The 26,201-nt window shown below is 38.1% G+C and overlaps 2 protein-coding genes across 11 annotated transcripts in view; one reads left to right on the top strand and one right to left on the bottom strand.

The window, feature by feature from the left end:
* Positions 1–564: 564 nt before the first annotated feature.
* On the top strand, positions 565–20,544 carry ttll11 (tubulin tyrosine ligase-like family, member 11). The gene is made up of 10 exons (XM_041970744.1): positions 565–1,737; positions 5,010–5,109; positions 6,512–6,645; positions 7,994–8,284; positions 8,413–8,697; positions 9,529–9,624; positions 9,709–9,821; positions 14,542–14,790; positions 16,524–16,630; positions 19,084–20,544. The coding sequence occupies exons 1-10, from the start codon at positions 1,204–1,206 to the stop codon at positions 19,395–19,397; spliced, it is 2,223 nt and encodes a 740-aa protein (XP_041826678.1). The 5' UTR covers positions 565–1,203; the 3' UTR covers positions 19,398–20,544.
* A 1,246-nt stretch (positions 20,545–21,790) lies between these two features.
* LOC121629996 (disabled homolog 2-interacting protein-like) overlaps positions 21,791–26,201 on the bottom strand; it is a 148,951-nt gene continuing 144,540 nt past the window's right edge. For all 10 annotated transcript variants that reach the window (XM_041970006.1, XM_041970005.1, XM_041970004.1 and 7 more), the window contains one exon: positions 21,791–25,821. In XM_041970006.1, coding sequence (XP_041825940.1) covers positions 25,654–25,821 — 168 coding nt within the window. In that variant the 3' untranslated portion in view covers positions 21,791–25,653. The remainder of the gene's footprint in view (positions 25,822–26,201) is intronic.

Below are 26,201 nucleotides of genomic sequence, written 5' to 3' on the forward strand. Positions count from 1 at the left end.
TTTTATTTCCACATCTTACTCTATTTGTTTCCTTTGCTAGGAACTCATTTATGCAATAGTCTGACTCCTTTCTGTTCACAAAAAGATTAATGCCATGTTTTCATTTCAACATCTGTCTCTTGTTCTGCAAATGCATGGATTACAGTGTTCAAATAACACCATTTCTATAAAGTTTGAACTAGTATGTTGTCTTTTGATAATTGTTAAGACCTCTATTGTATTAATGTGGCTTATTTATTTATTTATTTACAAAATCACGGATCCAAACAACAGACATGGCAAAATTGATATCTTCGATGGTAATCGGAAATGTTAGTTTTCAGTGCTTATGTGGAAATTGGTGTCGGGAATAATATATTTCAGTCCTAATGTGGAAATTAGTATTTGTTTTTGACATGATTACTTTAAATATTTTGGCATAAGGTTCCAAAAAAATCTGGCGCTGAACAGTTAAATAATAACTTAAATTTACATCGGGTCCACATCGCTAGTGTTCTTTCGTCACGTCTTGGGAAAGCCGTGGTTTACGAGTAACGCAGAATGCATCATCAGCTGGGTAAACCAGATGGAGGCTGGGCCATGGGCAGCACTGCCTTCTGCTGCCTAACAACACTGAGACTACAGATAAAACGCATACTGCAGAGCACAGAATAGCGGACATCATCACAACGCTGCTAGAAATGCATCTAACGGTACCGATAAAGTAAAGTTTGTAACGAGTTTAAAAGGTAAGCAAGGGTAAAGGTTAGCGCCGGCGGCTCAGAACCAGTGTAAGCTAATTGAAGTTTAACAGGCTAACATCAGGTTTAGCTCTCATCAGGCAGCTAGCAACGTTGGCTACAAGTGTCGCCTGTCTCCAGCAGCTTGGTTAGGTCAACGCCAGTTTGTGAGAGCAATTAGTCTTTTGAAGTTGCTCACTGAAATATTGCGGTTTACAGCGTTAGTTTAGGATACTTCTTTTACTGTAAATGTCAAACGTTGGGTTGCTAGATAACGGGTAACACTGAGCTTTTTTTAACGTCTGCTCTCACACGCCGTTCAGAAATGACTGCAGCAAGTAGATTTGATTTATTAATTGATCATTTAAACTTCAGAATACAATGCTAACATTATTTCTGATGAGCTCACCGGTGTCGGATTATTGCACCTCTCTGTGGTACCAGTGTGCCCTGCCCAGCAGCGTCATTCATTGCATTTCCCATAATGAGTGATCATTATGGTAATATCAAGGTTCAGGCAGAGCAAATGAAATCATTTGGTGAAGATACAAAGGAGACTGTGGATACCAAGGTGCAGGTGCCTGTGTCTTCTCCTTCTGCCTCACCAGACCCTTCCAGCAGCATTACCACAACTGATGCACCCAGCTCATCTATTTGTAAACAAAGGAGTAAAAATCTTAGCAGTCCAGGAAAAGATGAAAAAAGTTCTTGGGGCAAACCCGTCTCAGAAATGTCAGTGTATGGCTCTGTAGTTCCTGCTCTTGCATTAAAAAATTTAAATAGTCTAGGAAATGAGCAAACACTTCACATCAAAGGGACTGGAAAGATACTGCAAGGCAAGTCAGAGACTAATGGCAACTACGTAACCATCCCTGCATCCAAAAACACACATGAAACTCGTTGTGAAGATGGGTTGAAGCCTTCAAGAAAGAGAAGACCTGTGACAGTGGATACATCTAAAGCCAAAACCTCCCTGGAGGCACTAAAGTTGAGCATCAAGCAGCTAAAGTGGAAAGAGGTGTGTTATATGCATGTTTCTGTCTTTTGTTTGTGTGTGTTTTGCTTTAAATTAATACACGATTGTGGCCATGTGCTGGGCAGTTTGAATTTATATAAATAGTAAGGGTATGTGTTGTGAGCTGCTTTAGGTAAACAGCAGTGCATGACTTGATCCAGAGCTATCAGCATCTCAGAGCAGCAAGAGTTTCTTTGGGATTAGAATAAGCTCAAGTCACAAAAGTGCATGGATGAAACCTCTGCCTATATATTCTCCACGAGCTATTGTTTTTTTACTGTCTCTTCCCAAAACTAAACATCTTTTGTGATATGTGTCCATTGTTTCAGCACGTTTTATATGGCCACTTTAATGATCAGTTGTATCAAAGGTGTAAATCTGCACCTTTTGAGATAAGTTTAACCTGTGATTCAAAAGATGGTAAAAGACTAATGAATTTACCTTATAAAGAAAACATTTTAAGAAGCTTTAGAGTGTCTGCTGTAATGATTATCAACACTTGAATCCTGCAATTTTCAGAAAAGCTACATTTAGATGCAGATGTGAAATGTCTGAGATTGATGATGAAGTTAGATGAACAGAGCTCAAAGTGATGATAGCATTCTTGTTGAAACACACAACTTTAAAATTAGCTGCCTTTTGTATCTTGGTTTCCTTTTTCCTTTACTCACACTCCCTGATCCTCTGTTTCCCCTTGTCAAGTCTAGGATTAAAATAGTACTTAGCAATATTTAAAATAAATGATCAATAAACAAGTATCAAGAGGATCCTTAAATCCTCCATTGAGCTCCCCTTCATAAAGCAAACTTGTTCAGCATAAGAAAGCAGTCAGATCATCATGCTGTCATGATGCTCGACAAGATAAGTAAAAAAAAATGTAACAATAATAATTATCACATTAATTATTAGTTTTAATGATGAAAAACCACAACAAAAAACTGAGTCCTGCTTTTTTTTATATCATGACATGAAGTGTCCCCTAAATAAGTTCTGAATAATAACTTCTTTTCCTCAAAAAAAAAAAAATGTCTTTTTAATGTATTTTGTGAGCACACACCTGTGTCTGTGCAGCAGAAATAATCAGTTTGCACATAGTTAGACTTTGTGATAGCAAACCAGCTCTTAAAAACAGCTCAAGAGTAAAAACATCATCTTAGGTCAATGAAATACTCTGGATTTTGGACTGTTGCACAGATCATACATTTGCTGACTTGACTGCTTGTTACAGAAAAACAATCTCAGGTATCTTAAATAGAATTAATAATCAGAAATAATCTTCAGATAAATCAGCAAAGCCAATTGTTTGCAGTTGCAGCTGCAAGTTGAACTGCAACAACTGGCTTTACTTTCCCTTAAGGTTTTTTCTTTTCTTTTGATCTGAAATGTAAGAAAAAAGCTAAACTAAACAAACAAAAAAACATCAACGTGTGTGAGAGGTCATTTCACTCAGTTCTGCCATAAGCACCACCCGGTCATTTTGAGTGTCATGTCTTCAATATCTGTCATCGGCTATTATTAGCACCATCTTTATTATTCATGAGAGGTAAAGAACGGCAATTTGATGAGAGCAGTGAAGTAAAGACTTTACTTATCGCATGTGACCAAGCAGTGACACTTGAACCCTTTCAGGTCTGGTATCAAAACAATAGAAGGGCTATCAATTACCACACTTTGCCTGCATGACATACCCCCAACAAAGTCAACGATGCTATCGATTTGGTGTCATTTTGAAAGCATATGTCAACATCTGTGAAGGGGCTGAAACTCCAGTAGCCTTGCTCTCATTTGTTTGCCCATTATGGGATGAGCGTCAACTGAGGAAAATCCTTTTAGCAAGTTGTAATACACTCGGCAGCTAAGTAGGTTCACAACCCAGGATGTTGGAAACGTGTCCAGTTGCATGAAGAAACTGATTAGGAGAACTTCATGTCTAAACTATCTCATCTTTGCATCTGTAGTATTTTCTGGCCCGAGAAAGAGCTATCAGCTGACTTTCCACATATGGCTTTCTCCTCCACAGTGAGAAATTATTAGCCCTAATCTCTTCTAATCCAATATACTTCTAGTCCTCTTTGAGGCAAAGATAATGGCAGCTTGGGGGTGTGAGTGACAGCTTCAGAAAATGTGACTAATAACCAGGCATTTTTCCATCGGCTTGGTGTTCTGATAAGGATGCTACAGCCTAAGCTGGCATTTTGAATTAATGGATTTTAAAATGCTTGATATCTACAGGCTTTTTTGGAGCACGTTTGAATAATGATAGCCTAAATATCTGAAGATGTGAATGCTATTTACTGGAAGCAGGACAGATAAGATGCAACTTTTAATGTATGCTGTGTAGTTTCAAATGCATGGACGAAAAAAATGATGCATTAAAAAAAGTTGCTAGGAAAACTAATTTGGTGATGTACCCCATGTGTATCAATCCATGAGCCTATATTTAGGTGTAATCCTTAAAAAAAACTAATCACATTAATTTGGCTTTCTTTCCAGATGCAGTGAGACTGTACACTGTGGCGTGTGTGTGGTGGTATTAATAGCAGGTCTTTGCGGTTGAGTAGGGTTTCCCTGTTTCACAGTGTCACGCTAACACAGTAATGAGCTGCAGCTCTGTCACAGCTTTATCTTGTAGCTAGGCAGCAGGATGGCTCATATCCTATTTAGGGCTGGGGTGATGTGCTGTCAACCCTCGAGTATAGTACAGTTCAAACTCTGTGTTGATGCTCTGAACTCAGCCGTGTTGAGTTTAAATTTAAGTCAGCTGAATGGAAATAAGAGAGATTCGGGTGATGTTCTCACAGACTACTGAACTTTAATTCACTTTTTAATAAAGCGAAAGTTGATATTTATATTTTACCAGCAGCATTACAGCCATATAAATCTTTCTGTTGAAGCAGAGAAATGAGATGTTGCTGCTTTAATGCTTTGATGCATGGTTTGAGTGTAAGTAGAAGTGGAATGGATGTCCAAGACAAAAGCAGTGTGTTTTGCCAGATGGAAGGCTATTGTTTGAATAACTATGGTGTGTATGGGTTTTTAATTTCTTCTCTGGATCATGTAAACAGAACTGCAGCACCTGCCCTCTGAAGGCAAGATTATCTGCAATCTGCAAGCAACAGAAGGACCAACACTCTTCTAATATCCTGAGTCATGCTAACAGACCAAACCCTCACTCTTGTTTACAAATGCATATATCTGGGATTTTTTATTTATCTTTTTCTGTTTTAGTTGTCTAACATTGATCTCTTTGTACTCTTCTTTCTCACTTTGATCAGTTTCCTATGGGAAGACGAGCTGCCTGTGATATCTACTGGCATGGCGTTTCCTTCCATGATAATGAAAATATCGTCTCAGGGCAGGTCAACAAATTTCCAGGTATTTCACAGTGTCTACAACCTTTAATGTTTTGTGAACTCTAAGGATTACAGTTTCCTGTATTAAGAAATGAGCCCAACCCTACCTCTTCTGGTTTATCATTGGCCCTCCTGGGCTTTGATGAGGAAATGTGAACAAATTAGTTTTGATCATGAATACCTGAATCATGTGTCAGTGGTCTTTAAGTTCAAGGATTACCATTATAATATAATGTTATATTAATTCTTTCCCTGCCATTGATGAGATTTTTTGGCAATCCGTGTTTTGGCTGTTATAATGTGGAGGGAACAGATCTTATGAATGACAACAACACTCCAGGGTCCAAAACAAAAAAAAAAACAAAAGAAATTGTTCTTCCAAATAACGGAGGGAGGGGCTGTGTAGTTTTTTTTTTTTTTAAAACCCAAACAACTGGTATCCCATAGCAACGCAGTACATATTGTTACACTTCGGATCGAAAATGCCAGCTCCATGGAAAACTTACTCCTAAAGATGACAACTCAAACTCCAATTTCTACCAGAAGAGTTGACAGGTGAGAGCAATGGAGAAAAAGGAGATCAGGAAGGGGTCGGCGGCGGAGATGACAGAGGGCTGAGGCACAGATGAGGGAGGGGGTGGAGGTGGTCAACCTAGAGGTGAGGGAGGACACGGCCATGGACACAGAGATGGGGGTGACAGTCACAGACTTGATGAGGATAATGCAAGAGGCATTTTTCATGGACGTACCAGGGAAAGACAAAGGAGACCTCGTGTTGGTGACTGTGGGAGTTCAGGTGAGGACACATTAGATGCGGAGTGGAGAGATTCAAGACAGAGATCTTGTTCTGGGCTCCCGATTGCCAGATGTAGGGAGTGTTACAGGTGTACCATTCAAAGGCATATGTTAACGTCTGAACCAGTCAATCCCAATCACAACAAATCGATCTATTAAATATTCATAATTTTGACGGAGAATATTTTTAGTGACTTTGAACTTTGGGCACCAACAATAATCAGTTCATCACTGAGTCCAGATGAAGGTTTGTGATAAAAAAAAAAATCCCTCAAGCCATTCTAGAGAAATTGAATTTGCTTGAATATGTATTTATGCTCATTTTCCAGGTTTGTATTGTTTTTGTATTTTTTCTTTTTGTTCAGTTCTTCAATACTTTTTTTTTGTGTAAAATGAGCAATATGGAGGTGTTAATGAAAAATTGATATGTGGATTAATCAAATTAATTTATGTAAATTTATGTACTCTGGCGGGGAAAGAGTTAAATCTTTATGTACATACAAGAAATATCCATCCCTGCCATCTTGTGGCCTGACCTGTTTCAATTTCTCCTCAAAAATAAGCAAACAGTTAAAAGTTAATCTGAGTGCTTTCAGTTTAATTTGTGAACCGTGCTTTTTGCCTTGCAGGGATGGTTGAAATGCTGAGGAAAATCAACCTGAGCAGAGCAGTAAGGACTATGCAGGAGCTCTTCCCAGAAGAATACGACTTCTATCCCCGTTCTTGGATTCTGCCTGAAGAGTACCAGCAGTTTTCCACACAGGTATGGTTGTTCATAACAAAAGCATTTTTATACTGGACGTGAACACAGCGCAGGCGAGAGGTAGGGCGACCCTAGGAAGACTGTCAGTACCCGACATGGCAAACACAGAGACAGATTATCATTCCCACTACAGTCAAGTCAGAATCAGAGTTTCACCAGCATTCATGTGAGAGGAAACTGGAGGAATTTGTGGAAAGTTCTGGAAATTTGGATTCTTTCAGGTGCTTTTTTTATTTTTCTGTGTACACAGGCTTTAAAAACTTAATTCATGGTAAGTCACATGTTATGATCATTACAATAGAGAATGATATATGTGTCTTTTTTTTATTTACACAGAAATGAAGTTCTGAAGATAAAAGGCAAAAATCTGGCAACTTTATAAAGCTTGCTGTATTTTACACTCCTGAAATATATATATATATATATATATATATATATATATATATATATATATATATATATATATATATATATATAAAGTTTGTTTGGTTAAATTGGGCCTTCAGTACAGTAAAATATTTCTGAGCTCAAATAAACTAAATTGTTTGCTTTAACATTAGCTGCTACAACCTCTAATTTCCCAGTTTAGGATGAATAAAGTACATGTCAGTATCTAGAGATTAATGTGTGGATGAGCTAATAAATTAAAGTAAAACTATTAATAACTAAATGAGAACAGACACAAGGTACAAAGCTTTTTTTTTTCTCTTCCCAGAGTAGTGATCTTAATCAGAGATCTAATTGAATAAGTAGATTATTGATGCTTAAAAGTAATAGAATTAAAACTTCAGGTTTTTGTCCAGCAGGGGGCAACAAAACATTAGTGTTTACTTCCCAGTGACTTTTCAGCTGTTAAAACCGTGTCCTCCAAACAAGATTTCAAACAGATTCATGGTTTTGCCTCCCATGTTACAGCTTAACATAAATCTAAAATACCTAACTGACACAACAATGTGGATAATAGTTTTGAGATGTTTGTGTTTGCTTGTTGATTCAGTTACATTTTATCCAGGAACAACAGTTACTTCTCTGAATGAAGACAAATGAACGTTTGCATAGATGAAGTCTTATTGAATCTTGTTACTATTATTAGACTTATTTCAGTCTAATGAAGTCAGAAGCTAGAATTTTAAGTTTACATCAATTATAGTCATAAATTACTCTTGGATACCGTGTGTTTTAACATGTTCACAGCATTTAATGCTCTTGCTTCTTCAGATCATGCCGCATTAGTTTCATGACTATGAGGCTAATTCCAGGTGTCATGTAAACTTTGCAAACACTGTATGTAACATAATCTTTCTTCACTCAGATTTCAGATGTAATCTTCACTTCCTCTCTGTTGCAGATTCGTGTGGTGAAAGAACACGATGCAGCAGTGAACCCCACCTTCATTGTTAAGCCAGATGGGGGCTCTCAGGGGGATGGTATCTACCTCATCCGTGACCCCAGTGATCTAAAGCTCATGGTGGGTTCACAGGCCAAACAGGCTGTGGTCCAGGAGTATATCCCAAAGCCGTTACTCATCGACAAGCTCAAGTTTGATATCCGCCTCTACGTGCTGATTAAGTCCCTCGAGCCATTGGAGATCTACATTGCCAAAGAGGGCCTGACGCGTTTTTGCACTGAGCCCTACCAGGTAAAAGTGATTGTACTATTAATACTGGAGGATTTACTCTGAAGATGATGTTTTTCTCTGAAGTCAAATGAGCTCATACGCTTGTATTATTTAGATAATTAAAGTGAAACTTATTTGTCATTGTGCAGGAGCCAAGCCAGAAAAATCTGAGCCACGTCTTCATGCACTTGACTAACTACTCCCTCAACGTCCACAGTGGCAACTTTGTGCACTCAGACAGCCAGAACACAGGCAGCAAGCGTACTCTCTCCAGCGTGCTGTACAGGTTGGCAGTTAAAGGTGTAGACATCAAGAGGGTGTGGTCGGACATCATCGCCCTTGTTATTAAGACCGTCATCGCTGTGGTGCCTGAACTTAGAGTCTACTATCAAGCAGATATACCGCCTGGTAAACCAGGACCCACATGCTTCCAGGTTGGTGTAAACAAAAACATGTTTGGTATTCAGATATTTAGTTTGTTTATTCTTAATTGACTTGATCACAATGATTTGAGCTGACGTCAGCTGTTTATCATACCTGTCTCTCATCATCTGTAATGACTTAAAAACAGCTGGATGAAACAAACTGAAGTGTAATTTTTCCATCATTCTAGGTTTGCAGCTTTTTTTTTAAAATATTCTCATTATGGTGTGTACCCCTCCTCTGCAGAAGTATAAGTGCACCTAAGTGGATAGGGGGTATCACTTGCTCGTCACGCTTAATAAAAATCATGTTCATGCACTTTTATCGGAACAGCTGAGGGAAACTATTCTGATTGCCATTTTCTGTAACTATATCCGCATTGTTTCAACCTTCTCTGCCCCCCTTCTTTTGCTGTAGTTTCAAAGCACCACTTGTTTAATTTGACTAAAACTCAGCCCTGGATTCCACTGGTTGCCTGCTTCAGAAGCGTCCCAGAAGTGGCTCTCTGCTCTTTTAAAAATACGTGCCTGCTCTATTTCTGACAGAAGCCATGTCAAGCTGCACAGAGCAGATGAACGGGCAGCAAGCGAGACATGAAAGAGCAGCAAAGGGAATCCAGTCCGTTTTTAGCATAACCCAGTCAATGGAACACAACCACATGCTGCTTGTGAAATCTCAGGGTAACATTTGCATAAAATAAACAGAAAAGGATAAATATATAATTTCCTGTAATTATTTGTTAACAGAGAAGGCCCTGATTGTTGCTCAGAAATACAGAAAGAACTACAATCTTACTTATTTAAATGAAACTGTATGTAATAAATGTTTTGTCTTTGTCTCAGATATTAGGCTTTGATATCCTGCTGATGAAGAACTTGAAGCCAGTATTATTAGAGGTCAACTCCAACCCCAGTATGAGAATAGAACACGAACAAGAAGTAAGAGACTCTTGACATAAGTAGCATCGATTTATCATCATCCTCATCCCCTTTGCTGTTCTAAGTGCATGCTTGTCTCCTCAGGTGGCACCAGGGGTTTTTGAATATGTTCCCAGTCCGGTGGATGAAGAAGTCAAAGTGGGAGTGATCAGGGACACACTGCGCCTTATGGATCCATTCAACAAGAAACCAACAATGTAAACATGAACACACACACACAGTGTCAGAAAGTTTAAGGATGGAGTTTTTACAGCCTCCACTCTGTCTGCACATCCACTTTTAAGAGCATGATATCTCACTTTGCCCGCCCCTCCTCCGAGCCTGGCTCTGCACCACTCAGCAGCTCTTGCTAAGCTTGTTAAATGGGAAAAATTAAATTCAGCTGAGCCGTGGTGGAAACTCACACCTCAATGTACAAGTCTGGTGGCTCGATCTCATTGGCTGACTGGTGCTGTGTGATGCCTGCCAATTTCACTTTACTTATTTATTTATTTTTTGTCTACCAGTGTGTTTTTATTTAATGCAAAGCTGATTTACAGTTTCTGATTTCCATCTTCTCCTCTAGTCTTTCTCTGTTTCTCACTTTTGTTCTTCCTTCCATCATTTTTTCTCGCCTCCTCTCTAGATAAGTCTGGATGTCAGATATTTTTCTGCTATTTTCTGCAACTGAGAGGAATATCTTCTTGAGGATAAAACACACTATTATCTTCATGACCAACAACATATTGATATTATCCACATATGGTATATAAAAATCTTTCCTCCACAGCAAAAATACACTATAGCATAATTCTTTTAAAAGTCCTTCCTGTTTAGCTTTTTTAACCTAAACCTTTCAATCTCATGTTGGTAATAGTTTTTATGTTGGCTCAGACTTCTGGCTCTGTATAAAGGAGAAATACAAAGCTCACTATGTGCATCTGTAGACTTTCCCTTTTTAGACTGAAAATGTATCTGCAGCTATTTTAAATCATATCCCAGCTTGTGTGAGAGGTGGGATACATCCTGCACATGTCGCCCGTCCACAGCAGTGCTAACACACACGTAAACTAAAATCTACAGTTCATTTAGAATCTCTAATGAGCATTACCAAAGCTGGAGCAGTGAGAGTAAATCCACACAGATAACATGGAGTATCCACACCGAAAGCTTTCATCTGAGATTTAAACCTCACAATTTAATTTCTCAAGTGAACATCAGCTGCTGACCTCAATACAAGACTGACCGAGTCATACAGTCAGGTGCTATTCATATGTCATGTTTACGGGAGGTTTAAGCCTCCCCGAGGCCTTCCTCGACACAGCGGCAAGTCGATATTTATGAAGCTGATGACCTCACAATTTCAGCCCAACAATAGCATGAAAATCAGCCAGGTCAGAACTCTCATTTCCTGTTTTTGAGACGCTCATCTCCCACTGGTCCAGAAAATGCAATCATCAGCCAATAACACAAGAACAAGACATGAAATTCTTTGAGGCTACTTAATAAATCAAATATGAAATGGTGCCTATGACTTAATAATTTATATATAGCTGTTAATATCAATGCTTCGACATCCTAGAAGTGTTTTACTGTTTTAAGTTTAGGAGTTTTTAAACTATTTTATTTGATGTTAAATAAAATGATAAACCTGTAGGTGATTTATTTAAGTCAAAGAAGACTATAATAATTCAAACTTCAGTGAAAACTTTGTTTTGAGTTGGCTCTACATAAATAAACTGAATGGAATTGTGGTTTAGATATTTAAAGATGACATCTTTTTGAAAAGGCTGATAAAACGTATTGGTGTGGTTAGTGCAAAGGGACATTTTAACTGATAATTTAATTCCAGGTGAAAAAGAAGAGCAAACTTATAAATTGTTATGAGTTGAGACACAGAGATTACAATGTCTAACTTTTCCCTTTTTTTCTTTTTAAAGGTTCGACTTGCTAATTCAGACTTTTGTAGATTGCAGATGTCTTTCCAAGAACTACATCCAGCTCCATACAGAATGTTTTTTTCCTAATTTTTGTTTTTAATAACTTTATATTTTGACCGAAGCTCCACCAAGCTACAGGACTTTCAATGAGTTCCCCAATCCCTGAATGAGGGTGTTTGAAATTGACCAGAACATGAATTACAGGATATTTTTTCTTTCATGTAAAAGATGATAGATCCTTAACCTTTTTCTTTTTTTATATACTTATTTTAAAATGTAAACTTGCTTTGAAGAACAGGGCAAATCCACTGCAAGCAATTAAACATTAATTGCTTGCTGGCAAGTCTCTGTGGCTGTCAGTGTGAATGGTATGTTTACTCACCCAAACCCCCACCCAGTAAATTTGATTTCTCGCTGCTTTGTGCATGCTGCATGTACCAAGTAGCTGTTTTGAATTAGAAATTTAAATCTTAGCTTATTAAAAGAAATCCTGAAATGAACCTCATGCATTGCTTTTGCTTCAGTTATTATATCTTATAACTCTTGTAGAATTTTACATATCTTAACAGGCAGTCTTCCAAGGTACAAACAAAATGCTATGTTAAGGTTATGAAAGGTGTTTGCTGCACAGATGGTCTCCCCATGAATAAATGTACCTGTGATGTGTTTGCTGGCAGCTGCTCTGCAGTGGGATGGATGGGATTCAGTCATTTGGAAAGCAGAGTTTAGTCTGAATTCACCTCATGTAGGAGTTTGACTTGTTAAGATGAAGTAAAATAATAAAATGAAGGCCAGCACTCAATAAAAAGTAAGCTGAGCTAGAAAAAAATGTCCAAACTGCTGCTTTTAAAAGAAACAGAGGCAAACTGTGATAAGTATATAAAAAAGTAACAGAACAAAGGGAGAAAAAGTGGTGTTTTGGAGTGAAGGAGCAGAGATAAATGGGGAATTATGAGAGGGAGTGGCTGACAATATCAGTGACTTTCAGACATGTGCTGCTTGCACCCTGCTCATTAATCCTGTGTATGCTGCCTCTGAGGGTGATTTATTACCCCTCCTGAGAGGTAAAAAGCTGATTCTGAATAGACACAGGCACCTAAAGTATCCTACAAAGGCATCATCTGTACAAAAGAACAAGGGGAACTGAGTGCAGTGCTTTGTTTTCTAAAGTTAAAACGTTTTTCTTGCTTGAAAAAATTGAAGGCCTCTGAACTTTTCTGATCCTTGTGGATGGTGAGAAACAGATGAGAACAGGGGGTTTTAATCATTTACACAGACAATTACAGTATTTTGTGTAAGACTTTTCTGTTCTCCGTGTCAGTAGGTGTGGGTGGTGTCCCTTTAGATGTCGAGAGATGATTGATCTATTAAACATTTAAGAACGCGCTCTCAACGCCATCCATGCTGCTTACTAATTCATAGAGAAAGAACCTGCCTTTTAAAAGTCAGCAGAGCTGTTTTCCCTTTGTTTTTCGTAGTTTCACTTCTTATGGTTAATGAGATGTTTGCTGAGGTATTTGCAAGAACCATAAGGCTATAATTTATACTGACCTATCAGGCATCAAAGCTAATCTCCCAGTCAGGCAGCCACACAAAAGTCCACATCACTTCTGCAGGAATCTCTTAGCATGTGTCTGCACAGAACAGGTTGGCAAAGTGATCAATTTGAACAGGACAGAATGGCTTTAATGGTTTCCAGAAAGTTCTCTTCTCATTGAGATGGGCTGCTAATTTAGTGGTATGACAGTGTGGTTCTCTGCTTTCACCACCTCGTATATGCAGGCTTATCAGTGCATGTTAGAGTTCAACAGGTCAGCCACCTTATGACCATGCTTGTGTTAGCTGTAGAACCAGAACACCTTTCAGTGCTTCTTTTCCAATAGTAAAAGGTAAAAAAAAAATGTAGGTAGGTAGGTTAAATCCCATCTGGACAGACGCAGATTAATTTCATCTTAAAAGTGGCCAAAAATTAAAAAAATTGGTTTAGTTTTAAAGCACTTAATTGCTAATTACAGAAAACTAATATATAACTTTGAGCTCTCGGGATTGGCCTTATTAAAATATATATTTATCATTATATTTCATTTATTTTTTTGTTTTGTTTTTTTACAAGCACAATAAATAAATAAATGAATAATAGGGAGCTGACGCTGGTGTCTGAGTGACCACAGAGAAAACACCGTCCCCTCATTTTGTAATTTTAAAGTTTATATAGTGCAAAAACACATTTCTGAGAAATAACCCAGGTTGATTAGGTTGAGTTTATGCCTTTTTTTTATGTTTATTTATCTCTACTGATGCTTAAAATGTTTTGAAGAGAAAATGGATATTTGTTGCTTATTAGTTGTAATGGATGAGTTTCTAGCAGAGATAGTCCGGAAACTCATCTGTCCTCTGTTTACTGCTCAGCTTCTGTTTTTGTGATTGTTGTGAATAAAGTCTGAAAGTCAAGTGTATTTTTTTATCTATCTATTTTATTCAGCTATCATGTAAAACAATTTTAAATTCTTCTGGTGCATAAAAATTGCAGTTGACCAAAAACATGTTGTTTGTTGCATATCGAAGCCCGGTTGTGCTTCTTTCTTTGCATTGAAGTATCACCTTATCTGACTTCTTAAGGACTTCTGCTGCACAAAAAAACCTGAATGTTTGGCTAATTAACTTATTTTAGTCAGTTTGTAAAATGACAAAGCTTTAGTTTGTTTTTCTGCTTCATTTAAATCATAAGAGTACAGCTTTTCAGTACTCCCCTGTAGTTAGAAATCAAACCTTATGCATCTTTGTTAGCAGTCTTTCCCTCACTGCTATACAATGCTGTTCCTACAGGAGCAGTATATATATCACAGTGCTGCTTCCATCAAACACCCCTTCTTGGTTAAAAAAAATGTGTGTTTTCATTCAACTCAGGCAATGTAGTTTTTGCAAATTGAAGCATAAGGTGGTTAAATTCATATTAACCTTTTTTTCCTTTTGTTTTCTTTCTGTTTTCCTACATCAGAAGTTCTCAAACTAAGCCTGGTGGGCTTGAACACGGGGAAGAAATCCCAGTGGACACTGAGTCACAAGGCAGGAGTCCAGACGAAATGGGAAATCTACCTTCACTGTGTCTGAAACAGGTTTACCCGAAATACACCAAACAGTTCAACCACCTGCGGCTGCTGGAGCGAATCGCAGCTCTCTTCATACGCTTCCTCGGGGTTAAGGGCAACATGCGTCTCGGTCCCACTGCTTTCCGAACCTTCATCAGGTGAAGCCTTTATTTATTTGTACTATTACATCTCATTTAGATTTTGCTCTCGGAGCAGCAGCGAACATTCCTGCCATCCAAAGAAGATAGGGAACCAAACCAAGATAGAAATGATATCCGAAACAACACACAGCTAATTATAATAATCTCAACAATGTCACAACTCATGGCTGGTCCAAGCTTTTGCATTTTGGCAGGTGATTTCTTTCATGTTCTAACAGAATGCATCTGCTTCTCAAGGTAAAAGCCAGCCAGCGCCACAACATTACCAAGAACGTTGTTGTTTGAATGGTGAGGACTAACTGATGTTAGTCAGTAGTCCAGAATGGCGAGTTTTCTTTTACTATGTTGCTCTTTCATAATATTTTGGTGGCACTTCTCTCTCAGAGCCTTCATAGAAAATGAAGGGCAGCACTTCACCTTTAATAATGAGCATGAAGTGCTGTTTAACTACACTTCAGTCAATGTCTGTCATGCTTGGTGCCCACGCGTGACGCTGTCTTTTGCTTGGAAGTGGAAGAAATGTTAGCAAAACTGCATCACATAGAAGTGCAGCTCTTCTCTTTCTTTGTCACAATTCATGTCTGGTAGTCCAGACTTGCATCTTGAAGCCTGCAAACTGGGTTAAAGAAAATTTATATAAACAAGTGTCCTCATAAGTCCCATCTGAAGTGGTGAGAGGTTTATCTGTTATTCAGAAATGCACTTTCAGAGTGCTTAAAGCAAAAAGGTTTAAGTGATCGTGGTTCCACAGCCAAACATTCTCTCACTTTATTTCTGCCTTTCTCTTCTCTATTGTTGTTGACAGCATTAGAAAAGTTCTTTAAACCTTTCCAAACTATTTATACAGCACAGTAGAAATACTGGCAATGATCAAGTTTTACTTTGAAGTAAAGAGGAAGACAGAGGTATTATTAGCACCATGTAATCACATGTTATATCTGCTCAGAATCATTGAATTATTAATATATTATTATGCAGGATACTTCAGTTTTCTATATTTAGGTTGTCAGACTGATTTCAGTGTTCATATTGATGTTTTAGCCATTAAAGAAATTAGATGCCGTTAAAGTTTGATAAACTGTGTTGGCAATTTGATCAGGCAAAAAATGGTTAACTATCCCTGTAACAGATATGATGCCACATGTAGGATTTGCCCTTGCTTTGGCGTCTTGAGTTTGTTACAACATACACATTTTAATGAAACCTAGCTTAAAACTGTATTGTTTGCATTTTGTCATGACGCAACACCAGAGCCTCATACCAAACGGCAGCCTGAAGTCTTCCCTCTGAAAAAGATGAGTTCATTGCTTCTGCTTCTGATGAAATGAGGCATAAGAAAACGGTACACTTCAAACATCACTTTTTTGGTTGAATAGAAAGGGAGCTGCAGCACACGGAAAAGAGATTGCACACCTAAACATCAGCATGACGTCTAGATGTTGATGCAGTCCTTACTCTCTAAATACAGGCTGCTTACTTGTCTCTCAATCTCTAAAGTGTATTTCAGGCATTCTGGCAACCTGCTGTCAATCAAACACTCACTAAGTGCTTCTTTCCAACTGAGATGAGAAACCTTTCTCACATTGCTTTAAATACATCACCTTCCCTTCTAGTAATAGAAGCAAGGAGTGTATTTTAAATGCATTGCGATTTTTATTTTCTTATTTAGTGGTGACTCAGTTGAGTTTCAAATGTGCAATCAGACGATAAGATTTCCTTTTTGTTTTCAGGACCTGTAAACTGAGCAACAGCAACTTCACCATGGCCTCAGTGGACATCCTTTACATAGACATCACACGTCGCTGGTCAGGAACGTTGCCCGACTCCAGAGAAGCAGGTAAACATACAAACACACGTTTCTGCATGCCAAGACAAAATCCTCAGAGGCTGCGGAGGACAGAGAGCCAGACATCCTTGAAGCTCTGAGCAAATAATGCGCTCTCTCATAATTGCTTGTCATTCTCTGTCAGTTTCCCTCTGACAGTGTTCTCCAATAACTGAAATGAGCCAAGATCACATAGCGACAGCAAAGAGACTGACTGACATGAATTATTCAGACATTGCACCTTGTGAGAGATGTTTGCGACAGAGCGGATGGTTGGAGATCACATGGACCAGGATGGAGGGGCCTGTACCGAGGAGACTGTGCACTGAATTTAATATGAGCTCATATGGACTCAAGCAGTCTCAAGTCAGGGTCTGTTACCTCTGTGTGTGTCTGTTTGCTGGGTGGATTTGTAAAACTAAGAAGAAGCATAGAAGTTGTACAAGAAGTTAGAAATTACTGAGGAGACCTGTGGGGTATAAATTCTGCTCAATTCCTTGTTTTCTCAGTTAATGTTTGATCCTGAGTTAGTCTGACCTCGGCCCTTCAGGCAGGATCAGAAACACATCAAATTGAAATGACATTAGATCTGCATCAGCGTCTCTCTTCCTCTTTGTGCTTTAAAGCAGACAGATTAATAGTTCAATAAGCCAGGAGGAGAATCAAACCTGGCTTTCTGGGGCAAACTTCTCTTGGAGGCAGAAGCATACATTTTAATAAGGGTTACTGCAATATAGTCTTATCTGAATTCCTACACTGAACATATTTTAATATACTTTTCAAGGATCCCTGGCAGATAAAGCTGTCACCATGGAGGCTAAAATCTTCGGTTTTGTAAAAAGTGAGATGTGGGTTCGTCCTTATGATAATTGTAGTGGTTAAAAGTTTGGTGCAGCCACATTGCAACGAACTACAACCACCAATAACGCATCACACACACAGATCTCTTTTCAACAGAACAGATCACTTTGTCATCATCTACCATTAATACCAGCAGCACCAACTTAGTTGAACCCAATCCTCTCATATCCTGTCTCCTTATCCCTGCACACACCAGGTATTAACATGTCTCCGGGGTGATCCGTTAATAAGGGGACAGCTTTAAGTACACATGTTCACACCTTGCATGCATCTTTAGTGACCACAAATAAACACACACTCTGCTGAAGAACAAAAAGTGAGACCGCTGATGTTTCTCTAACATAATAAATGCATTCAGTGACCTGAACAAATATGATATTCAGACATTAAGAGCTGTCAGATTTGCCTGAGTTAACATTGTAGATTTTTTTTAATAAACATCCAATCAGTTATGGAGCAGATGTGTTATGAAACAAGTTTAAGGAGCCTAAAACAATTGTGATGCAGATCTCGGTGTCAGCGTATCTCATCTGAATGAAGATAAACAAAGTGAAGCTTTGAAACAGCAGTTTTTATTCTTTAGTAAAGAGAAAGAAACAAGAACTTTACTGCCTGTAGTACATCCAAGTACATCCTCACTTCAAGAGATAATTAAAACTCTACTTTTGAGGCGAAGAAATATGGGCAAATTGGCTCTAAATATTTGAGGCAAGACCATTTTTATTGGTGATTCCCTGCTGTGGCGTTGCAAACAACAGCTCCTTTGTTCACTGCCGCTGCTAAAAGGAACTTAAGAGGAGCAGGATGTTTTCTGTGATGACTATGACATCTGAACAAGGCCCCTGATTCAACTGGAAAACACTTGAAAAGATTTGCATTTTTTACAGGATTGTTTCCAATTTATATAACTTTATCAAAACAGACTGAAACACAACACCGAGGTGCAACACAAATTTTCACTGAGGATGCTTGATTTAGCAGGTGTACCTGTTGTTGTGACTACAGTAGTTCTTAGTTCAGTAAGCTCATGCAGTACAGTAATATTAATTCACCCCCAGAGATGCTTTAGATTTTTGTTTTGATAGTAGGGGAGTTGGTGTGCTGCTCAAAGTCTTCTCCAACACATCATAGAGATAATCATTGGCGTTAAGGTCTGGACTCTGGTGGCTAATCCAGTGTGATGTCCTATTCTCTCTGAATCACCCTTTTACAATCTGAGCCCAATGACTCCCTGACTCCTTCCATTGCCATTGTAGATCATGACTGTGCCATCAGGGAAGAAAAATAAAGGGTTAAGCTAAGAATAATTCTGATAGTGTAATGAAACTGAAACTTGAGTTGTAGTTCTGAGGATGTCGCAGTTGAATTCGCAACACATCGTTTTAAAGAGATTGCATTGACCGTCAAGAAACTGGGCTCGTGGAAGCTTTGTTTAATAGACGTGATTAAGTATGGATTTTCAGATATGTCTAACACAAATTTGGGTTATTTACAAACTGATGAATCATTCTAGTTTTGGGTGAAGTTATCATTAGATATGTCACTGAGTACAGTTGTAGTTGTGGGTTAATACTCATAAGTCATCACCACCCTCTGCTTTCCAGGAATGGGGCTACAAGCGTTTGTGGAAGCCTTTTTCTACCTGGCTGGACGAAGATTCAAATCTCTGGTGCTGAAGGAGCAGGTAGCGTCGCTGCTGGAGCTCTGTGAGACTCAGCTGGGGCCTCAGTCGAGCGTTGAGGACAGACGCTCTTTGAGCTGCAGCAGGGCGATGCCGCGGGCTATAAAAACTCAGACACTGTGCCTCACCAATCCTCATCTTAACTCTCCAGCCCCCCAGCGAAGGGCATCCAGCCAGGACTACCAGGCACATCAGAGACTCAAGCCTCGCACGCTCAGAGCCAACGTGGAGAACTGATGAGAGGGAACTACTTATCCAACCCCCAAACACTGCCTATAGTTCTCTCCACAGGAGCAGGGAGATTAAGGGTCTATTCCTCCTCTGTAGCTCCTTAGAAGGCCTAGATTGACCTCTGCTGGCTGACTTGTTGGATGACTGTTCTTAACCTGATTGTTTTTTCTTTCGGGTAAGAATATGTTTGGGGGGGATGAAATGGCGAAAATGGAGAACGATGTATGGAGGCTGGTGGATTCCTTCCTCCCCTTCATGGTGGGATCATACATGAACAGTATGGTCCTGCCAGGAGGTGGGCACGTCTGCTTTTAATGTTCTGATTTATTCTACAGGGCAGCTATTTGCTTCCCTTCACCTTTTGTCTGTCAACATTAACAATTAAACAAACTTTTAATTTCAGGGATAGCATTAGATGCTCATTGTCGGTCGATTCACACACATGACATTAAATGACTGGGTGTAAGGGAGTAGTATATTTTTGAATTTGCACAGTAGCTCTTTTGACTATCAGTGGTGAAAGCTTATTGACAGCTAGTGGCTCAGCTGTGCGTTCTCCATGAACCCATTAGTGAGGAGTTAAGTGAATAAGTATTCACTTATCCTCTTTCAGTTCAGCAGTTATTCCTGTCCGGCAGCCTCAGACCTTCCATAAATATGTTTTCAGAATGATTACCTTGTAACCACATAAACACCACAAATAATTATTCATTTCAGAAATAACTACATGGCTCAAAACTCCATAATTTAAGTATATGAACTGTTTGTTAAATGAGGTTTGAAAAGCCTTTATTAATATAAATCCAGTGTGTGACATTGGCTGGCAGCTACACAAAAAAATAGGTCCATGCTGGATGCCAAGCAGAAAAGGTCCCTGTTGTTTCCAATAATTGACACTACAGTATTCCCTTAATTTACCTTGACTTTACCTTTTGCACTATTCTTAATTAATTTGTCAACTGCAAACAGAATAAACTACCTGCAGTATGGGCAGCTGTGAAAACCATACAGTGGATTTATTGAAAATTTCTGCTATGGATGCTAATATAGGGCTAACTGCAGTGTGATTATAATATGAAGTAGATGTACAAAGTTATTAACAGTGTCACATTGTGAATGAAATGTACTACAATAATAAAATTTGCTCATTCAACTGAAGATATGCGTTGAGGTGACCATTATTCTGTCATATTAATCCACCTAAAAAAAAAGGCTATATTACAAAAGTCATTGCTGCTTCTAAATTTAAACTTTTGGCAATGTGAGCTATTTACATCTCCATTCCCAACAAGGTTGCTAAATGAATCTGAAATGGCACATTTTTACACGTTTTAAGACTTTAGATGCAGCACAACCATCTGCCAGTGTTTCCTTGACCTTCTGTTGGAGAGGCTGGCAGTGCCAGCTGATGCAGTAACGTCAGTTTGTTTCTGCTGTCGTTGCCACCCAGTGGTTTAACAGCTGCGTGTCTGCCATTAGGCAGAGTTATGTTCTAGTTTTTATTCTCAATTAATTTTGCACCAGTTTAGACCAAAAATATAGCTCTTCTTCTAACTAAATAATTTGCTACTGGAGGGAAAAAGCATCAGAAAGTATAAGCATCACATTTCATTAGCTAGTCCACCAGTTTTGGTCTATTAAGGGTGTGATAAGTTAATAAGCCTGTACTCTGTTCATAAGCTCACTCTCCTTTACATGCACTTCTGCCTTTTCATCTATACCCAACTTTTCATTTTTAAACCTCACACGTTCTTAAACTGTTTAGAGCAGCTTTAAAGAAAAAAATCCTTTTAAATAAAATGTTTATTTAGACGCCAAATCCAGTGGCATATAATTGAAGTACATTCATTTTTTATTTGGCAGGAAACCATCCTTCTTTGATAGTTTTGAATATGAAATGAATTCATGAGAGTGATACTTTTAGATGCCTTATGCCCCCTGGATGTGTGTCTTACCTGCAAGGAGCCTGTTCCAATTGGCCAAAGAAATGTCAGCCTCACAGGGAGCAATTAAAAATATGGGGCCATATATTTAAAACACACATGAACTTTTGATGTTATAGATTTTCCTAAAATAATGACTAATAACTGCAGTAATGCATTTAACTGTGTTTCTTTTGCCATTCAGGTACACCTAAAAATATAATTTTATTGTTGTTATTTAGTATTTTTCTAGCTTTTACATGGATTTACAGCTTCAACAAAATTGCCATTATTGTTGTTATGGCCATCTTAGGCTTTTTCCTGCCCACTGCAGAGAATAACAATCAGGCAGTATGTAGGTCAGGCTCACTGAGAGAAGAAGACACTGCTCAAAGCAGCTTCACATCCCTCCATCATACCCTCCACTATGTCTTTGGACCCAGAGTCTGAACATATGTTCTCTCTAGCTGCTTGTCATCAATCTTGGCCTCCTTGCGTATTTAATGAACATGTGATTCATCTTGCACATTCTTAAATTAAGCTTCATTTACATTTCAGAATAACAAAGCATCACAGAGAGCTATGTGAACAAGGCAGTAAGATAACAATACATTGAGACTAGATTTTAAAATAGCTAAATAAAACTTTAATAGGTCTAGTTGCAAATGTACATAAATTGCACAGCCACATTTTGTCAACACAAATTCTTCTGTACATTATTGTTTTGTCACTGTCATCAAAGGAAGCAGAATTCAGCAAATACTTTATACTTTCAACATACTTACAAAAGTATTTTCTACAAGGTAATAGAAAACATACATCTTTTACTTTAATTATAGCTTTATAATTTGAGTAATCTTTAGCAGGAGTGGAGTTTTTAAAGAAGGAGATCCCATTTTTCTGATTCATAAAATGAGAACTGTGGCAGGATCATGAGTGGGATATATATATATATATATATATATATATAGCTCTTTAATCAGGGTAGATGGACATAACAGCTTTATGTCAGCTTATAGATTTTTGTAAATGTTAAAGCAAGACTATGTGACTTTTGCCGACCAACAACCAAAGTTAAAGCCACTGCTACTGAACTAAATAGATTTTATTCGTTTAACATTTTCTAAATAGAAGGTTAGCATTTAGCAAGTATGCTAGGGGATGGGTTAGCAACTAAATATAGCTAACAGTTTGCCAACATTGCCTAACCTTAGCTAAACCATGGTTTAGCACTGAGCTAAAATGCTAAGCTATAAATTAACAGTCATAAACCCTTCATCCACCAAAATGAGCTAACATTGACTTTAGCAGCAATACTAGTTTAGCATATCAGCATGCTAAAGTTGTGTGGTGATGACTACATTTTGAATGTAATGTAATTGATTCTAATTTCAAAATTTTTCAAATGATAAATGCTATTGGAACTGAAACACATGTAGATAAGTCATGAATTTAATTAATCATTTTAATACAGCTAATTTAACAAGTTTAGTATTTCAGCAAATCGCTAAGCATTAAGTTTAGTAGTAAGTGGCCAACTGTATGCTAAACATAAACTTTCATAGCTATATACTACACAGGGTGCTATTTAAGATCATTTAATATTTTTTAGGAAAAAAAAAATAAATATATGGTTTTGTGTAATTAATGGAGTAAAATAAAAATCTAATTTTCCTTTGTAGTTTAGCATTTAGCTGCAGTGCTCCATATACAAATAACTTCAGTCACAAAATTGAAGTTTCCAAAAATTTGCAAATGTTGGCAGCAAAATCTTTGCTTCCAGCTAGAAAATATCCATATTACTGTTGAAAACCAAATAATCCATGAAAGTTATATATATATATTTTTTTTTTTCAAAAGTAACATAGTCTGTCTTTAATCCTTGAAATGATAGGAAGGAATGGTTGGAAAATGCCATGTGTTTAAAGTATTCAGTTTCAGTAAAAGAGGAAAAAACTATTAATCTGTTAAGTTTTGTGAATGAGCTTTTTCAAAAATCCATGTGTTTGATGTTAAACTTTGCCACATTTACATCAGGTTTTGTGATGTAAAAAAAAAAAAAAAAAAAACCCAGAAAACAAAACAGCTGGTTATGAAGACCAACCACTGAACGGAAAGTGCATAGAGCTAGACTGATGAGAAGTACAGGATTGTGCTTGTGAATCTCATCGAGACCGGACTCAGATTGGCCTGAAACCAGCGAGGCATACATCCCAAGAGTCAAACTGCCTAATAATTTTTCCTCTTTCTTTTTTTTTTTTTCCTTTTTTTTTCCTTCGTCTAATAATAATACACCGTAGATACAAAAACTTTAACAGAGAGAACACTGAAAGGTTAATTGAATTGTATAGTTCTACCCAATGAGGACAGATGACTACTTGGTATTTACAATATCCATAAAGATACAGCAGAGTTTGAGCACGAGATACATTTACAAAAACCTCTTGTTAACATTAGGTAAAAATAGTGTGAGCATTTTATTTACACTTTCCTCAGCTGCCCCACTTCATGAAGCACTCAGATTTCATATTATCCATGCCATTTTGGCAGGTAGCCATTCATCATCATCATTATCGCTGTCCAACTGGCAACCAAAGAAATAAAAAATGTGATATTGATGCTACCGCTGGATCTCGAACAAGGATGAAGCATGCAGAGCCTCACATCTTATGTATATACTCTATTACAGGTAAAAAAAAAACAAAACAAAACCGTAAACATAAAAATATACAAAATACAGATGCAGAGATGGTAGTGAGTGATGACAGGAGACATTAAAGGTACCAAACCCCACGTTAAGACCAGCTGTGAGTTAGCATCTTCACATTCAGATGATTAAGGGATGAAAGGGAGAAGAGACCAAGGAGAGGTGATGACATGTGGATTGATAAAGTCACAGTTTGGATGCAGCATACTTCATTACCACTGACAAAGCAGAAAGAAAATTAAACAAAGGGAGGCAATTGTAACAACAGCTCACTGGTCCAGTGTATAGTATGAGTGGGTGCATCTACACACATCTCTCAATAGCTCTTGTGCAGCTGGAGAAAGAGCACCACACATGTACAGTGACTTGTGATCTGAACTGACCACTTGAATGTGTAAGTTCTGCAAACTTTGAAGGAATTCATTGAACTTCTGTGCCAACATTTTTCAAGAAATAGTCTATTTCATATGAACTTTAAACGATGGAGGTGCTGATCACTGCTCAGTGTGGTCTCCATCTCCAGGGCTCTAAAGCAAGCTACACACTATATTTTTTTATCACAAGTGAAGAAAAATAAAACTAGATTTCACTCCTAAATAAAGGGCTAAATTTATATTTGAGTTTATCAAATATAGGTATATATGTATATACTCTATAGAAGGAAAAAAACTGCATACATCTATATTAAATTTCATTAATATAGTATCACTAAGAGTTCATTTACTTTAGTGTTAATAATACATTTAAGTGTCTCTAATTTATTTTTGTATTCTTTACAAATCCACAGTATAAGTTGTGCCTTTTTTGCATGAAGGAGCTGCAGGAAAAAGGTCGAGGTGTGTTCCTTATTTAAGGCGTTTCATGTACCAATAGCTTTTCACAAAGTGCACTACACGGGGTTGAATGAGGGGGGTTGGGGAGTAGCAGGCCAGCGGGATGCTCAGGAACACACCTACAAGTTAAAAGGGAAATAAAGAAGATTGTTTTGGACTAAAATATCTGTTTTCTTTTAATATTTGGTTCTTTAAAAACAAAGACTTTAAAATAAAGCATTAAAAAGTAACCCTCTTGAGACAGCTAAAGTGAAAATCTGCACTCTGTGTTGTATGTTTTTAAATAGGTTCACTTGGTTGTCAAGAGGAAGAGGAAAAAAGAGGGAGAGGAGGGTTGCTAGGGCGACCGTACCTGGCGGTCGTCACCGTGTGTGATTATATAGTGGTATGTCCCAGGCACAGGCAGGGGCTTGAATTGTTCCAGCGACTGCAAGAGTCCACTGGCAAAGTGTCTGCCTGGTGGATAGTTTGGAGTTTATTTTTTTATGTACAAGCTCTGCCCCGCCTCCTCTGGCCATCATCCTCGTAATGAAGGCCGTCTGGTGATCAGTCTGTCATGTTAAAGTTGCATCTCTTCTGGCTGGCCCCTCAGAGCTATGCCCTCACTTTTACACCTTCTTTAAAAAGTAGAAATGTCTTCCAAAAGTACTGTCTGCTCTTATAATACACACACACACACACATATAGTTTTGCAGCCTCTTAATTAGGCATGCAGTCATACATGCAAAGACACATCCTCTCATTGGATAACTGTACACACTCGGGCACTCGGCACTCATTCGGGGCAAATGTCAGTCTGTTTAGCAGTTGCTGCTGTTTCTAAATTCTCCGTTCTCAGTTATCTGCAGTTTGGTGGGGTTGGTGGGGGAGATGCCGTTGCGGGTCTGCATGCTGTAGCGCTCTTTCAGTTGGGTCAGGGCACTCATGAGACGAGCGTTGGCAGCATCCAATGATGCTATACGCTTCTCCTGCAAACAACCCCCCAAAAAAAGAAAATATTACAAATGTCAGCATGTGTTGTTGCAAAGCTACATTAGAAAAAAAGAGGAGATATTACACCAACAGCCAACAAAAAATTAATTTAGCATGAAGTCAGTTTATTTAAACTCTTAAGTTAATTCATATTAATGTCTGATTAAGTATTTTACACAAGCAGTTGTTAGCAAATAAAAAGATGCCATTAAAAAATCTATTTGCCCAGCTGGTTCTTGTACCAGGTTGAGCTGATCAACAGAAGCTTCCCTCCCTGACTATGTAATGCCCTTTCTATTTTCCTTTTCTTCCCCTGCTAACCAGCGGAGACAACTTATTGCCTCATTGAATTGTGTTTGTTTACAGACACAAACTC

Source organism: Melanotaenia boesemani, chromosome 19 (assembly GCF_017639745.1).
Source record: "Melanotaenia boesemani isolate fMelBoe1 chromosome 19, fMelBoe1.pri, whole genome shotgun sequence".
NCBI lineage: Eukaryota > Metazoa > Chordata > Actinopteri > Atheriniformes > Melanotaeniidae > Melanotaenia > Melanotaenia boesemani.

What these genes read in the sequence shown, in the direction of transcription:
- ttll11 (XM_041970744.1), top strand. Translation starts at nt 1,204, where the DNA reads ATGAGTGATCATTATGGTAATATCAAGGTTCAGGCAGAGCAAATGAAA. An exon ending in GAATAGAACACGAACAAGAA is followed by an intron (nt 9,625 to 9,708) that starts GTAAGAGACTCT and finishes TTGTCTCCTCAG; the next exon opens with GTGGCACCAGGGGTTTTTGA. An exon ending in GCCCGACTCCAGAGAAGCAG is followed by an intron (nt 16,631 to 19,083) that starts GTAAACATACAA and finishes TCTGCTTTCCAG; the next exon opens with GAATGGGGCTACAAGCGTTT.